The sequence below is a fragment of the Herpailurus yagouaroundi genome, unplaced genomic scaffold (genome assembly GCF_014898765.1).
Source record: "Herpailurus yagouaroundi ecotype Mexico unplaced genomic scaffold, PumYag 213, whole genome shotgun sequence".
Lineage (NCBI taxonomy): Eukaryota > Metazoa > Chordata > Mammalia > Carnivora > Felidae > Herpailurus > Herpailurus yagouaroundi.
Window position 1 is genome coordinate 4645298 of NW_024412444.1, and position 16899 is coordinate 4662196.

The 16899-nt window shown below is 46.3% G+C and overlaps 1 protein-coding gene across 2 annotated transcripts in view; it reads left to right on the forward strand.

The window, feature by feature from the left end:
* Window positions 1–14186: 14186 nt before the first annotated feature.
* Window positions 14187–16899, forward strand: part of PRICKLE2 (prickle planar cell polarity protein 2) — a 332250-nt gene continuing 329537 nt past the window's right edge. The window contains exons 1-2 of one of the 2 annotated variants that reach the window (XM_040454532.1): window positions 14187–14344; window positions 15117–15202. In XM_040454532.1, the coding sequence (XP_040310466.1) occupies window positions 14303–14344; window positions 15117–15202 (128 nt within the window). In that variant the 5' untranslated portion in view covers window positions 14187–14302. Of the gene's footprint in view, window positions 14345–14404; window positions 14453–15116; window positions 15203–16899 lie in introns of those variants that run through there. The other variant, XM_040454537.1, reaches the window with a different exon arrangement.

Here is a 16899-nt window from a genome sequence, read left to right on the forward strand (position 1 = left end):
TATGTTCATATGTGTGTATATGAGTGTGTGTGTGTGTGTGTGTGTGTGTGCGCGCGTGCGTGTGTGTGTTCATCTGGAAAGGTATGCTCCAAAATACTTAAAATAGCTCTCTCTCAGTGATAGAATTATACATATTTAAATTTTTTCTTCTGTTTTTCTAAATGTTTCATGTCTTCTGCGATAATAAATATTATTTTTGCAAGCAAGGGAAAACTTTAAAAATATATAATCCCTTTAAAAATATACACACTCAGTTTACAGAAAAACCATCCTAACTTAGCCTTTTTCCTAAGGATCTCCCGTACAGCTTTTCACATGGGATTGCATTTATAAAAAAAAATGTAGTTTATTTGCTATTTTCCAGATATATCTTTCAGCCACAATTATCTGGATTCTAGAAGAATTTTTGTGACAGGGATGAGAACCTCTTCCCTCTTTTTTGTCTGACTCTGTTTTCCTGTGAAAAATATTTTTGGGGGTGCCTGGGTGGTTCAATCAGTTGAGCATCTGACTTCGGCTCAGGTCATGATCTTGTCGTTCGTGAGTTTGAGCCCCGCACTGGGCTCTGGGCTGACAGCTCAGATCCTGGAGCCTGCTTCAGATTCTGTGTCTCTGTCTCTGCCCTTCCCCCACTAGTGCACTCTCTCTCTCTCTTAAAAATAAATAAATATTGGGAATTCAAGCTGGTACAGCTACTCTGGAAAACAGTATGGAGGTTCCTCAAAAAACTAAAAATAGAACTACCCTATGACCCAGCAATTGCACTACTAGGCATTTATCCAGAGGATACAGGTGTGCCGTTTCGAAGGGACACATGCACCCCCATGTTTATAGCAGCGCTATCAACAAAAGCCAAAGTATGGAAAGAGCCAAATGTCCATCGATGGATGAATCAATAAAGAAAATGTGGTATATATATACAATGGAGTATTACTCGGCAATCAAAAAGAATGAAATCTTGCCATTTGCAACTACGTGGATGGAAGTGAAGGGTATTATGCTAAGTGAAATTAGTCAGTCAGAGAAAGACAAAAATCATATGACTTGACTCGTATGAGGACTTTAAGAGACAAAACAGATGAACATAAGGGAAGGGAAACAAAAATAATATAAAAACAGGGAGGGGGACAAAACAGAAGAGATTCATAAATATGGAGAACAAACTGAGGGTTACTGGAGGGGTTGTGGGAAGGGGATGGGCTACATGGGTAAGAGGCATTAAGGAATCTCCTCCTGAAATCATTGTTTCACTATATGCTAACTAATTTGGATAGAAATTTTAAAAAATGAAAAATAAAATTAAAAAAATAAATAAATAACTAAAAACAAATATTTTTAAAAATTAAAAAAAAAATCGTTTTGGCATAAATTCAGAGAAAGGGTGGTTCCCCATAGGCACTAAAAAGGATAAAAGGCACTAAAATAAGTAAGTGGGCTAGCTTAATGTGTCTGAAGTATCATCTGAGCAGACCCAAAAAGAAGCAGGATATAACTTCATAGTGACTTTGTTCATTCTATTTCTCTTTATTTATTTGAGAGATGCTTTGGACACTTCCTTTTCAATAGAATGTGCTCTCATTGGCTAAGTATCCCTAAGGGTGTTCTTTTATGAAAGAGAGGTCTATGGGGGATATTGCTCTCATGTCATACTTAGAAGTCAGTTATTGGTCACCATGCTCAATTCTTGACATTATTGGTTCCCAGACCTCTCAATCCCCTGAAGAGATTTTGTAAAGGGTCAGGTCCCCACACCATTACAGGAATGGAAGTAGTGTGGGACTTTGGATTGGGCGAGCTCCATGTTGGAGATGTTCAGCCAAGTTGGAGAACCCTTTCTCTACATGGCTCATCAGTTTCTTCCTGCAACATCACTATAAATGGCTACAGGAACACTTCCAGAGTAGAATTTTCTATCTTGTGAGCTATGCCTACTATAATTCTCTTCTGCATAGAACTTGGATTCCTCTGACCAGTCAGAGGTTAAAAATGGAGTCACTTTGCTCATGTAACCCAATAAAAATCCCAAGGTCCCATGTGGCCCAATCTTTGTGTAGGGTCTTATCTTCAAAAGCAGGAATAATTATAGTGGTAACAAGGATTTCACTACTCACTCAAAGAATATTCTAAGGGGTCCAGTTTATAACTCATGGTAGCATTTCTCAAAACCCTAGCATTTTGGGGCACCTGGGTAGCTCAGTTGGTTAAGCGTCTGACTTCCGCTCAGGTCATGATCTTGCAGTGTGTGAGTTACAGACCCATTTTGGGCTCCTGCTATGGATTCCGTGTCTCCCTCTCTCTCTGCGCCTCCTCTGCTCAGGCTCTGTCTCTGTCTCTTAAAAATAAATAAACATTAAACATTTTTAGGGGTGCCTGGGTGGGTCTGTCAGTTGAGCGTCCGACTTCAGCTCAGGTTCATGATCTCACGGTTCATGGGTTTGAGCCCCGCATCGGGCTCTGTGCTGACAGCTCAGATCCTGGAGTCCGCTTCAGATTCTGTCTCTCTCTCTCTCTCTCTCTCTCTCTCTCTCTCTCTGTCTCTCTCTGCTCCTCACCCGCTCACGCTCTGTCTCTCTCTCAAAAATAAAAAAATAAACATAAAAAAATTAAAAAAAAATTTTTTAAAGCTCTAGTATTTCCCTTTCCTTATTTAAAAAGTATTTTTTAAAGTTTTTATTTATTTATTTTGAGAGACAGAGAACACAAACGGGGGAGAAGCAGAGAGGGAGAGAGAAGATACCAAGCAGGCTTTATGCCATCAGCAAAGAGCTCCACGCAGGGCTCGAACTCACGAACCACGAGATCATGACCTAAGCCAAAATCCATAGTCGAACGCTTAACCAACTGAGCTATCTAGGTGTCTCCCCTTCCCTTCTTAACTCTTAAACCTCTCTGTTATATCAGAGCTTCTCATTCGCCACCCCAAACAAGTCTCTGTGCGAGCAGACCACATGCGCTTTCGGGGAGCTTTTCTACCTCTGTTATTTCTAAGCAATAGACTGTATAGTTTATCTCTCTGGCTCTTTTCCTCTCTAGCTGCCCTTTCTCTATTTTGCTCACTACCCAGCCTTCCCACAACAAAGGAGAGCACAGGAAATGCCTAACAAAAATCTATCTCCCTTTTTTTCCATTCCACCTGGGTCTGTTTCTGTATTTCTCAATGTCCTGATTTTGCATTAAAAAAAAAAAAAAAAAAAAAAAGCTAGGAACTGGAAAAAGGAGAAGCTGATAACAAAGACAAAAATCCCTGTTTCCAGTATGGTGGGGGAGGGCTAAAACTGGGCACATTAATAAGCCTTTGCTCATCACAATAGTGATTTCCCCATCTGCCACCGCAAGACTATAGACCCCTACATAGTTTATACAGTTCTTTCTTACCCCATTGCCCCCTTCCTCCAGATGTTCACAAACAAACCCCGTCAACCACCAGGTGGTGTCTGTAAGTTCTTTTTCCACCTCCTGTTCTAATTCCCTCTGTCTGGCGACGCCTATGGATAAATACTTCCCTGATTACCACCTTGGAGGATATTAAACAGTATGTGCTGAGCCCTAGTGATTGGGAGTGAAGCATACACCATGCACTTGGAGTCTCAGCCTCCGCATCAGCCAAACCGGGCTTTGATCCCAGCTCCGCCCTTTCCCTGTCCTGTGCCTCTGTGGCACCGAGCATGTCACCTAACCTCCCTGGACCTCAGCTTCCCCATCTGTAAAATGGGGGCGATCGTAAAAATCTAACTTAAAGGGTTGTAAGACTGAAATGAAATGTAATTAACGCCAGTGAAACGCTTAACGCAGAACATTGGTTGTATGGATGCAACGGTGTTTTCATTTTTCTTTTTAGCAACCCTTTTTTGGAGGATACAGGCAGAAGAAAAGGGTGATTTTGCTGGAAAATGAAGAGTACCTGGTGCAAGACCAGAGATCAGCGAACGAAGCCCACAAGCCAAATTTGACCACGCCTTTTTGTAAACAGTTTTGCCAACACGGAGTCACCCATTTCTCTATGAACCTTGTTGCACTCCTGTTGGCAAAGTTGAGTCATTGTGATAAAGACTGCATGACCCTCACAACCTGTAATACTTATCATTTGGCTCTTCACAGAAAAAGTCCACCAACCTTGGTTTAGAGCATTAAAACACAGTAACTTTTCCACATGGCCTGCCACGGGGGAGATCAATGTCATAAGGGTTTCTTTACGAAGTGGTTAACTGTAGTCAAAGATTTTTTTTGTGCCTAAGAGTCAACCCTCATCAACACCTTAATTACCGTTCTGTTTTGTTCTCACCAAGAATTTACATCTGCCACAATCAAGAGGAAGGCAGTCTTTCTTAGAAGCTTGGCTCATCCTTCTAGAATTACAAGGAATAGAATACTGCACATCTGATAAGGCCTTTGGGACAAGGCTGCCGAGGGCTCACCCATATCTGTGCTTGTTTCTAGGCATAAGGCTAGAAGGCATGTCCCAGTTTCCTTGCAGTAAGAGGGGGCCAAATCTTGAGTTTTTGCTGATGGATTTAAGGGAAAATTTGTCAGCATCCCCATACCCTAGTTAATCACTCCTCATTAACCCTGCATACACTCTCCTCTTCCTTGCCTGGAGGATACAAAGAACCCAGTGGGGGGCTCTGAAGTTTAGAGCAAGCTGTCCAAAAGAACTTTCTGGAACAGTGGGAAACTTCTATTCGGCTCTGTTCAGTAGAGTAGCATCTAGCCACATGTGGCAATTATGCACTGGAAATGTGGCTAGCGCAACTGAGGAGGTGAGTTTTTACTTTTGATGAGTTTAAATGGTGGGTAAAACTAGTTAGTGCCCCCATTGGACACTGCAGTTCTCCAAGATCGGAGATCCGAAGCCTGAGGTCTGGGTGGAGCAGAGCACCTTCTTCCTTCACCTTTCTCCACCCCTTCCCCTTCCATCTCCTGTTCCACTTGCATTGGATTCGGATGTGAGCAAGAAATAACAGCTCTTTGGACAGAGAATTGCTTTTTGGCGAGGCAGCCCTGACTAATACAGACACACGTCCTGGAAACCACTTTTATGAAGAGAAGACGATTCAGCCCGCTACTCATCCGTTTTACAAGCTCAAGGAAGGCCTCTACCGCGATCGAGTTTTTAACCTCGTCTGTGGTGTTAATTATCCTGTTCAAAAGATGAAAAAAGTGGCTTCGTGGGCCAGAGAGCAAGTGGCTTCCTTAGTGGTTTGGCCATACCGATCCCGGCGATAAGCTAGGTAGGAAAGTTCGGTTCTGTTCGACACTCAGTGACAATTTTTTTTTTTTTTACAATGATTTTTAAACTGGGCATGTCCTTTCCATGACAGAGAAAGAGCCATCTGGTTTGGTGATTTTTGGCTTCGAAGAGGAGAACATAAACGAAAAGTGTAAGTTTTAATACTCAGGAGATCGGATTCTGTGCTAAAGAGGAAATGACTCCACGCCCACGAGGATTCGGCCAAGAAAGGGGCCAGACTGTGCTGTGGGGGGAGAGGCGGGGAGGTAGTTCTCAACGGGGCTGTGCACGTCACTCACCATTCCTTTCATTCATTGCTAATAATGGACTGGAGCAGGACAACTGGTCTCTCTTTCTTTGGTATCATCAGGGAGAGGGTTTTGCCAATTTCAGTCCAAAGCTGGAAGGGCTAGGATGACACATGCTGTCTCACCTCCTTTGTGTTGCCCACTAGTTTCCAGGCAAAGCATCATCACAACACCTCTTTCATTGTAGAGAGGACCCACCTGGTAATCAAACAGACCTCTACCCAAAATTTCAAGTCTATCACGAACTTGTTTGGACGGGTCACTTCACTTCTCCGAGCCTTGTTTTCTTTGTCTTTAGGGATAATAACACATCCACCTCACAGAGCTATTATAGCAAGAATAAAATGAGCTTTGCCTACGAAAGCAGTTAGGACAGGGCTTCATACAGAGTCATACCTCTGGGGACACTGAGGGTTTGGAACATGTAATTCCAAGCCCGGCCCCTCAAGGAGGGGCATCAAGGCGGTCCTGCCGTGAGCATGTCGGTGTACGTGCTTACCACTACAGTGCTTCTCAAACTCCAATATGCATTCAGATTGGCTGAGGATTGTGTTTAAATGCAGATTCTGAGTGAGTAGGAGTATGTAATTTAAATGAGTTTCCAGGTAATTTCAAAGTTGCTGGTCACTGGTACCACCTTTGAAGAACATGAAGTTCGAGTCTTGTCCCGCTCTGTGTTTCCCACTCCTGGCACCTCCATAGGTGAGCTGATCTGCCTACTTTGAGTAGGTGGGGGAAGTCATAAAATGAAGGTAGTGGAGAGTTAGCAGCCAGAAGGAGAACCTAGGCAGATGAGTACAGACATCGCGGAAAAAGAGATGGGTTAGAGGTTTCCAACCCTGACTAGACTTTAAGCTTACCTGGAGAGCTTTAAAAACTCTCCATTGTCAAGTCTCACCCCAGGAATACAGATTTAATTGATTGGGATGGGGCCAGACGTGACATATTAAAGGAAATAACTCCCCAGGTTATCCTCATACGCAGTCAGGGTTGAGAACTGCTCGGCTAGACAAAAGAGGCCACTTTCCCAGCTGGAAAGAATCTGGAAGGGGTCTTATCAAGATATTAAATCAGGGTTGGTTTTGAGGGGCTGCTAGTTGAAAAAAAAAAAAGCATCATGGAAATTTAAGTAAGAGAAGCCATTTGGTTGAAACCTTGAAAAATCAGATCCATTTGATGAAGCTGTTAATGAAAACACTAAATCTGCCTTGCCTAAAATGGTACCTTTGCTCTGGACCTCTGAAGCAATTTGTCTGTTGAGAAGCCAAGGGTAAATGGGAAACATGAAATCCATGCCATTTTTTGGAATCCGAGGCTCTTTTTCTTTCATTAACGTTGTGGATTTGATTGTCCTCTGTGCTCACAGAGGCTATTGAAGGATTCTTACTGGAGCACAGAAGCCAGCTTTGGCTGGTAGCATTAACTAGGTCTTGGTCCAGTAGGCCTCTATGGGTGGGGAGGGGGTAAGGGGCGGGAGAAATGAGCCCAGCACAGATAGTCCAACAAATTCAGACCAATGAGCATAGTTTTGCTGTGATCGAGTTTATACTTCTGAAGCCCAGGTGTGTAGACTGCCTCTTTGTCACCAGAAGCCAGCTCAGAATTGGCCCTTTGCCAGCTCTGACACAAAGCTCAGCCCCATTCCAGAATCCAGGCGTGCCAAGCGTCTGCAAATATTGTGGTTTCACCTAAGATTCCTATGTCTTGGGTTGGGGGCACATCAGCCACTGAACAACATCTTGGGCAATCCCCGTTAGACATCCTCTCCCCCAGAATGCCTGTGCAGGCAGCCAATCAGGAGATTCTCCCCCATGACCATGCCCCATACCCTTTGTTAAGTCCTTTGGAGCAGAGTTTGGCTCTGTCCTAGCTGCTCCACACGAGGCTGCCCGTACTCAGGCATAGATACCAAACACAAGTCTTTCTAGAAGCCTTCCCCCCCCTCCTTAGGTAAACACGTTTCCCCTGCTATCTCAGAGTAGAGTCTTCCCATGAAACCTTTCGTAAGCCAAGAGGGTGTGAAGCAAGGAAGCAATCACCGTTTCATAAATGCAAACCTCGTCTTCAGATTTCTTGCGCTTAGTGCAAACGGGTACTAGTGCGGGTCTTTTGTAATAGTAAAGGGACATAAAGGGAGTTTTTTGGAAAGCGGGGGAGCCCTGTATGTTCGAAACTGTTACCTGGATGTTGAAGAATGTATTCTGATGAATGCAGAGAGGGGTACAGCTTCTGGAAGGAAGACAAAGGTACGGCCAATGCAAACACCATAGCTGAAGCAGCTGGCCCTACGAAGCCCTCGCCTAAAGAGCCACACAGGCCATAGCTCTGCTCTGTGACTGCACATTGGAATCACACAGGGAGTTCTTAGAATGCTCATATCTGGGTCATGCCCCTGGAGATTCTGATTTAATTGGCCTAGGGTGTGGCCTGGGCATCAGGATTCTTAAAAGTTCTCACAGGTCGTTGTTAATGTCCAGCCAAGTCCGAGCTGTTTTTTTTCTACAGTGCTTACTGCTAAAGAGCAAGATGAAAGGCTTCTTGTAAGCCAGGTTTCCTACATTGCAGTTGGTATTCCTGTGTCCTTCTTGCTGACCCATCTACTCTCGTCTTGAGTGTTTAAATCCCACCAAGTGAGCCTTCTCAGATTCTAACATCATAAAGTACAAGCAGAGAAAGAAAGGTTGAGAACCGCTGGATAATTCTGTGTCTTTGTGAGAAAAAGAGGCCATTAAATAGCAGAGAGATTGAGAAGGTCAGGGGAGAGAACTATTTTTGAGTTAGGATTGAGGAGAAGTATCAGCTCCCTGTGTCAGATCTTGTTGGCACAGTGTTTCTCAGGCACAGACTAGGTCAAGTGGGGGAAATCGGTGCCAGGAGGCTCTCTTTTCTTTTCATAGTTTCTATTTATTTCACAGAAGGCCCTGCAAGAAAATGAAACAACACCAAGTTGAGGGCTGAAGGGAAGGGGAATCCTTGAAGGGCAAGCTGGGGGGAAGAGAGGCTGGGAAATCTGGGGAAACAAAGGCAGTCAAGGGAGAAGGATGTTCACTCACCTTCCCAAACACGCTGTTCCCTCAGACCCATGGTGGTCCTTCAAACATACTTTCAGGTAAATTAAAAGGTGCCCCTTGGATGCAACCAGCTCCCACCCCAGGGTACATGAAGATTCCGAACACGTGTGTGTGTGTGTGTGTGTGTGTGTGTGTGTGTGTGTGAAAGGCGGGGGAGGGAGAGAGAGGGGGAGAGAAAGAGAAAGCACTTGAATAGAAAGCTATCCACCAAAGGCAATAAACGATCATGAAAACCTGGCACAAGGAAGCTGGGCTTCATTTCTTCTGGAACCACCTCTCAACAGCACAAGGTACCAGGCAAATCACATCACCTCAGTGAATACTTGTTTCTTCCTCTGACCTTCCTGTGAGTCTCAGGGTTCCAGCATGTTACTTAAGAATGTATTTTGGAAAGAGTAGGCTGCAACATTAGTATAAGGAATTATTAAAAAGTCAATTTTCCATCTTTGTGTTTTTATAGCCGTACTGGGACGACCAGGAGCACAGTATTATACAGCCCTCAAGTGCATGGTTGAAGGCAGTAACAGAAGAGAAAACATATTTTTCTGTTACAACAGACATATATGTCATAGGGGAAAACAGCATAGAAAATTGGAAAGAAAGAAAACCAGAAATTTCTCCTTCCAAAAGAATAGTAGTATCTGTCATATATGACAACTATTTATGCCCATTTAAAGCCCATTATGTTTTCAAGTTTGGAAGCATTTCTTAATGCAAAACAATACATGCTTCTTGCAGAAATGGAGAAAAGATAGGTAACAAAAATCATCTATTTCTACCACTTAGGACTACCTACCGTTCTAGAACTTTAAAAAGTCAAATAATTATTTATATGTTTTATATATGTTTACCTTTTTTACACAACAAATCTGCTTATTTTGTAAAAATTAGATGAGCAAAAGCTAAACTATTAAACCACTTGAAATCCAACCCCCCAAATAATTGATTACAGTCTGTAATATTTTTTGTTGTAGACTCTGGACTTTTTTTTTGTTTGTTTGTTTATTTATTTTGAGAGAGAGAGTGAGTGCGCCCACAAATAGGGGAGGGGCAGAGAGGGATGGGGACAGAGAATCCCAAGCAGGCTCTGCACCCTCCAACAGGGATCCTGATGCGGGGTTTGAACTCACAAACCGCGAGATTATGACCTGAGCCAAAGTCAAGAGTCAGATGCATAACTGACTGAGCCACCCAGGCGGCCCATCTCTAGACTTTGCAGTTTTCAAAGGTGAGTGTAGTTTTGAACGCATAAGAGGTACCAAAAATCCTTTGCAGCTTCAAACGCATATTGCTGTTTTGCAGCCGGCTTTCCAAATGGAACGATATTCATACAAATTGCCCTATATTCTACATCACTTTTTAATGTCTGAATAAAATTCTATTAGAAGATGCACCATTGATTATTTAACAGACCCTTTAATGTTAAGTATTTAGATCATTTGTGACTTTTCGTTTTCCTCTTAGAAAGACCACTGTCATGACTATCCTTTAATGTCATGTTTGTGGTTTCTTTGCAATTTAACTTTTGGGATGAGTTGGGCCAATGGCTCTGCAGAATTCTAAGGATTTTCAAAGAGAACGATGTATGGTTCTTAGCGTAGTACATTTTGTCATTTCAAATATTTTTGCTTTACATATATTAGAATCTATTTATAAATTTAGGATGACTTAATGCCCTATGAAATACTTAGCCCACCAACACTCTTTATTCCAGTTCTGTCCTGAAAGATTTAATTTTTTTCTGCTTATGTATGTCGGCATCATGCTTATACAAGAAAATTTGTAGACTATAGAAGAGTTGGTTGGGAGGAAAGAGAAAACCCTTTACAATCCCCCTGCTGAGAGAGACTCATCTCTCTGGTCACCCCTGCCAACTCCCTCACCACCCATGGCTTTGTACACTTTTTCAAAATACTCTCTGTAGACTTCAGAGTAGGGGGATGCTATCATGGAGACTCTAAGTGGTGGCTGATCTTCCGGGAGATTTTTACCTCTTTGCAACACTCGGCATTATTTCCAGTAGCTAACAGGCAGAACTGTGCACCTGGGCGAGGCTGTGCTGAGATACTGTGTTCTTATTCCCTATTTTAAAAAGCACTGTGCAGACACATCCGTAAGGTTTCCTGCAGGTGTGTGGGAACAGGGAGTCAGAGGCTTAACAGTCACAGATTTCATATAAGAAAAAACAGAAAAGCCGAAATATAGACGACAGGCATGTTTATACCAAGAGACAAACAGCTTCTTGCCACGCCTGCTCCAGATTTGATGTTAGAAGACCTCAGGCAACAATTTTCCATTCAGATAAATAATTTTACATTTCTGGTTATCAAATGAACACATGTTCATTATAGGAAATACATTTAAAAGGCAAAAAGAAAGACACATATTCTGTGTGTTTCTTTCCAGTTTCTTGATGCATATTTTAAAACAGATTAAAGCCAAACAGCCTATACTGGTTTTGTGTTCCCACTTCGTATAATAGGAAGGGTGTCTTCCCATGTCAATGATCGTGTATGAGGATTCTTCCAAGTTCCATCAGTAACTGCACTGCCTTGAGAGATGACGAAAGAACACACATCAAAGAGGTCTATGAAGAGTAAATGCAGCAATATAAAGTAAAATAAAATTGTCTACTGTTCACCTACAGCTGACAGTGAGAATGAGTTTTCCTTCCCAGGTTACTAAGCTTTATCTTCCTAACCAAGATAAAGTGGTTGTTGACTAGAGATGTAAAATACTGCTTCCCAAACAGGAGCCTTAGGTGTAAAAAAGCCCATGGAAAACAAGTTCCTGTTCTGAGATGATAAACCAAGGGGGACTCATTCCAGGAGGGGGATGATTTGGTGGGGGGGGGGGGGGTCTGGGGGGCTCAGTCAGTCAAAGCGTCTGACTCTTGGTTTCGGTTCAGGTCATGATCTCATGGCTCGTGGGTTCGAGCCCTGCATCGGGCTCTGCACTGGCAGCACAGAGCCTGCTTGGGGATTCTCTCTCTCCCCTCTCTCTGCCCCTCCCCCACTTGAACGGTCTCTGTCTCTATCAAAATAAATAAATATAAAAAAATGTTTTTAGTTTTACTGCTTTTCTTAAGTTGAAGTATAATTAACATGCAATGTTACATTAGTTTCAAGGGTGTTTTTTATGGCAGGTGTCGGGGCAACAGTTGTTGCTCTATTTGGGACGTGGAAGGGGGCCTCATGCACGTGGCTTGATCGGACATTACGTGGAGACCACTTACGTCTTCTTGGCATCTCTTCTTTAACCGAGAAACAAAAGCTAAATGCCCAGATCACTCCAACGATTTTCCCCAAGAGCATTATTATTGTCACATCCTTCACCAGCCACGACTATCCAGAAGTAAGACACGGGGCAAGACTATCGCCCCCTGCCCCTCGTACTGCCTTCCAGGGAATTTGAAGATGGTGCTGCTTCCTCAGGATACATTTCTTCCATCTGTGAGACACGTGTAATGCACTGGTTTCGTTTCTGACCTTTGCTAGAAATTTTCATAATTAAAATATAAGTAGGCACTCTCCACAGTGAGAACATGGTCCTCCCCACCCACATGTGCCAATTATAAGGCCATGTGCAGTGCGGGGCAGGGCAGGGTCTGCAGTAGCCCTGCTGAGAAGGCCAGCTGAGCCTCCTGCACCGGTTTGATTATAACCTGCCACCACCCCTGCCCCCCACCTCTACCAAAGCGACTGCCTTCTATCTAGTCATGTAACCAGCATTTGTCAAGCATCTGAAATGAGCCGGAGCCTATGCTAGGCCTGAGCAAATAAAGAGAGGAATGAGCCATGGCATTTACTCTCTGTAAGTATACCAGCTACTGGTGTTGGAGGGTGTTGGGTAAATAGATGAAAGCAATATAAAAGAGTCTACCTTTTCGGTTGCTAAACATTGGAGCATTTTTCTCAGAGCTAGGATTATGGTGAGGTGAGTGAGGCAGGGACGTATGAGTGCGGGGTAGGATCTGGTCTTTATTTATAATGTTGACGTTCTGTTCATCATGGACTTTTTTTTTTTTTTTTTTTTTTTGCATCAATTTGGATTCTTTAAAATATTGCCTAGGGGCGCCTGGGTGGCTCAGTCGGTTCAGTGTCCGACTTCAGGTCAGGTCATGATCTCATGGTTCCCGGGTTCAAGCCCCGCATAGGGCTCTGTGCTGACAGCTCAGAGCCTGGAGCAAGCTTTGGATTTTGTCCCCCTCTCTGCCCCTCCCTGGCTCGCACTCTGTCTCTCCCTCAAAAATAAACATTAAAACAAAAATTAAGAAGTAAAATATTGCCTAAAAATATTGTCCATCTCAATTGCTGAGTTTGTTACTCCACCCTCACCCCCTGTGAATTTCGGTCCTCATGGCCCTCACCTCACCCTGGTTCTTGCCTGGAATTCAACTCAAGCCTTACTCTCTGGGCTTTGAGGATCATTAGCCAACACTGATGCACAGCGAGTATCCAAGCTGGGTCACCCTATTCTTTTGAGTTTGGGGGATGAGTACTGAGGTGAACAAGTGTGGGTCCCAGCAAATAAATAAACAAGACCCTTTCGGCCTATGCTACAAGTGGTATGAGGGAGTGCGTGGGAGAGGTTACAATAGGGGTGGAGGAAGTCCCCTCAGGGGAGGCCGTATTTATGCTGAAACATCAGTGGTGAGCGGACCCCATGGCCTGTACCTCTCAGGCTTGCAACCTTTTTTTTTTTTTTTTTTTGACAGCTAATCTTTAATGAGCCCATAGTTTGTGCAGTTGTAATGTATGTAACAACGGCATCTGCCCCCGCCCCTCATCTCCCTCAACAACACCGTGAGACTAGGACTCCTGTTACATCTATTTGTTTCTTTTTATTGATAAGGAGACAGAATCCCGGTCAATTTGGGAAGATCGCCAGCTAAGTTGGTGGGAAAAGAATGGGCACGTGGTGGGGGGAGGCGGAGCGTCAAAGCTCGCCTGCCATGATTCAACAGTTACTTAATAAGCATCTGGTATACTCCGGGCGTTGTGCAATTAGTTAGGGGCATATGTCCTCCTCCCCCTCCTCCTCCCCCTCCTCCTCCATCTACCCAGCACTTAGCGTCTAGATTCCATGCATGTCACAAACTTTTAAAATAGTCCATTTGCGAGGATGATGGGACGGCTCTATGACTCGATTGTGCTGGCCGTTACAGGTCCGTGTGGATTTGTCAACACTGAAAAGGGCGAATTACACCTTCATTTAAAAAACCTACCCCCCCCCCCCACCTCCACCCGCCATCCCCAGCCAAAGCAACAGGGGCGGGGGGGGGGGGGGGCTTCAGGTGGTCCCTGCCCTAACTAAGGCTTGGGCGACGGAAGAGCTTTTGTGGGCGGGCCCAGGTGCGGGACCAGAGTTAGCCACCGCGGGCCGGCGGGGAAGCAGGGGAAGGGAGAAAGTAGGCGCAGCCGGTGCGGGGGAGGGATGGGAAGAGCCCGTGGACCGCGGGGCGAACCCGGGGAGGCGGGGGGGATGCCGGGAGAGAGGGAGGGACCTGCGGGCGGGTGCGCGAGAGGCACAGGCGAGGGAGGAGGGGGAGGCGTGCGCTCCGGAGCGAGCCGGGGGCTGCGAGGCGGAGACAGCCAGGCCACGGGCCGCGGAGCGTGCCCGCCCAGGCGACCCGCCCTCCCGGCCGCGGTGCGGACGGACCGACGGACGGCGCTGCGTGCAGGAGGCGCCCGGCCATGTTCAGCCGGAGCTCCCGGAAAAGACTCTCCAGCCGCTCGGTGAGTGTCCCCCACCTGAGCGGGGCCGATCTCCGGGTCCCCCCGGGCCTCCTCCAGCGCCCCTGCCCAGCCTCCCTCCGCCCGGCGGCCGCGCACCTGTGGCCCCAGGTAAGCCGGCCCCAAGCGCGGGGGCGCGTCCGGGGCGCGCGGGAGCGCTCGAAGGCGCGGAAAGGGTTAAGCCCGGACCCCCAGTCTGGGCGAGCGCGAGACCGGGAGCCGTGGCCCTGTGTGTCACAGTGTAGGGGTGCCCCGGAAAGCCCCCTCCCTCGCCTCTTAAGGCAGATCGGAATCCCACTTGCAGAGCTCCACCGGCTAGCCTCTTGGAGCTCTAGCCACGGACTTGACTTTGGGCTGTCTTTTGGGGTGTCCTGTGCTGCCCCCTTCCCAGGACCAGCAGCCTCGCCCTAGGCGAAAGCGCGATGGTAGCTTCTCCGGGACTCTGGGGAACAGAAAGGTCTTGCTTTTGTTTCTTAGAAACCCATGACCATGGTGTCTGGGGGAGACAAAGCTCCAGCCATGGCCATTTCTCGGTGGCTTGGTGGCCACGCAAGAGGTAGCCCGCCTGGGTCCTCACACCCTTCCCCACATGAGAGACCACCCTTGGGGCACCGGCAGCGCCCCGCCCCAAGTCCCCCACAACGGAGAGGGACTTTGGAGTCAAATCTGATAAGGTGGGGTGGGAGGGGCAGGTCATTCTGCCTGGGATGCCAGTGGGGCTTTGGAGAGAGCCCCCGTGGTGGAAATATGGTTGTGTTGTCTTTTTGTTTTGAAGTTGACTGGACTGGGGCGGATAGAGAGAGGCCAGCCATGTAACGCCTGTGGTGACCAGTGCCCCGGGTTCGCCTTGCATAAATGGAGGTAGGATGCCTTTTATCCGATTCCTAAAGACTTAGCACTTCGGGGGAGGAAACATGCATATATGCGTGTGTACATACATACATATATTTATCTCCTTTTGTAAATCTCACTTGTAAGTCACATGGAAAGAATGCAAAGCCTGTTCCTTTAAGAGTGGGGCTACATCTGCTCCAAATATCCAAGGTGGAAGTGGTGGCCAGACACTGGGGGATGCGGGAGAGCTGGGCTCAGGCTGCATTTCCCTGATGGGAGAGTTTTCTGTCCCTCCTACCCATACTCTGTGTATCTAAGTTGCTGAGCCCCAAACAGTGCAACTTGGCAATGACTCCAAGGGCCACAGTGCATCGTGTCGAGGACAGCTGGTGTTTGCCAGTTGTGTTTTTAATTCGGCCCCTGTAACTCTGGGTCCCACCCACAAATCCACTACTGCCCGCCTGCGCTGTGTCAACCCTCTTCGGTGGCCAGATGTTTCTTATTAATGTACCGTGAATGTTGACTTCCAGGCAGCCCCAGCCTGGATTGGAATGATTATGTTTGGGAGATGCGGGATCTGGGTGCCCTCCCAGTGCATCTGGCTGCTCAGGCTCTGGTTGAGAAAAGTTGGGGTGCAGGCTTGCAGGCTCCCAGTTTGATGATGTCAAGAGAAGAGGTGGATCCTTCTTGGCAACTTCATGAGAAAGGGAAACGCGTGACAGGAGACTATTCTCTGACATCCTCACACGTTCTCCCTTTGATGAGTACATCTTTCCCCTTTCTCCACCACTCATAGGGCCCTTTGATGAAGGCCGTCTCTGGACACAGGGGAGGAAAGGTCTGCTCTGATTTTATGTTACCCCTCTGTGCAGGCTTCTCTACTGTCTCCCAAACGGTAACGCGCGCTGGGCACCCAGTTAGGAGGAAACTCCCAGCCGGCTCCTTCAGAAATTAAACGCTTTTGTTCCTGCCTCAGATGGGTCTGGCAGCCTCTTTGCCTTTGTTTCAGGGCACTGAGCGCAGCCCTTATGGCTCCCAAGCATTTAATAACTTCTGTGTCAGAGGCACGGCTAGGCGACCTTATAAATATGTAATGGGCAGCCCTAGGCATCCATCAGTGCCAGTGCTGTGGCCCAAATAGTTGGCCCCTTGTGTGTCCCAAATGTGAACATGGGTGATATGTGGAATAGGTATAGGAACCTTCTTTGGTAAACCAAATCCATTATGGCAGGACTAAGGGCCTCTTCCTGTCTGATCTATCTTGTGCTCTAACTGGTGGTGGGTGGGGGGCGAGGCAGAGTGATGAACAGGAGAGTGCTTCCCAGCTCCTCCCCTACTCTGGAGCCTTTGGGTCACCTGACCAGGGGCCTGTTGGGTAGTAGGTCAGTGTGGGGGTGTGGCCTAGCATGCCTCCTTTCTGTATGACCTCTGACCTCCAGTAAGCCTCTCACCCTCCTTAGGTCTCAGTTTCCCTAACCATCAGCTGGGAATCGATGTACTTAACTCACGGCGTTTTTGTAGGGATGAAGTGAGATACTGAAAATACATTGCCCGGTATCAGGCACACAGTAACTGTTGGCTGTGTTTGTTAATTATTTTGAACTTCCTCAGGGAAGGAAGCGTAGCTTGCCCATTTGAGTCTGCTGGGTGTCCGGGTCACTTTAGACTCTGACGACCACAGCTTCTTGGAGAACCTTGAGCCCTTTGAATCCAGCTGATTTTGT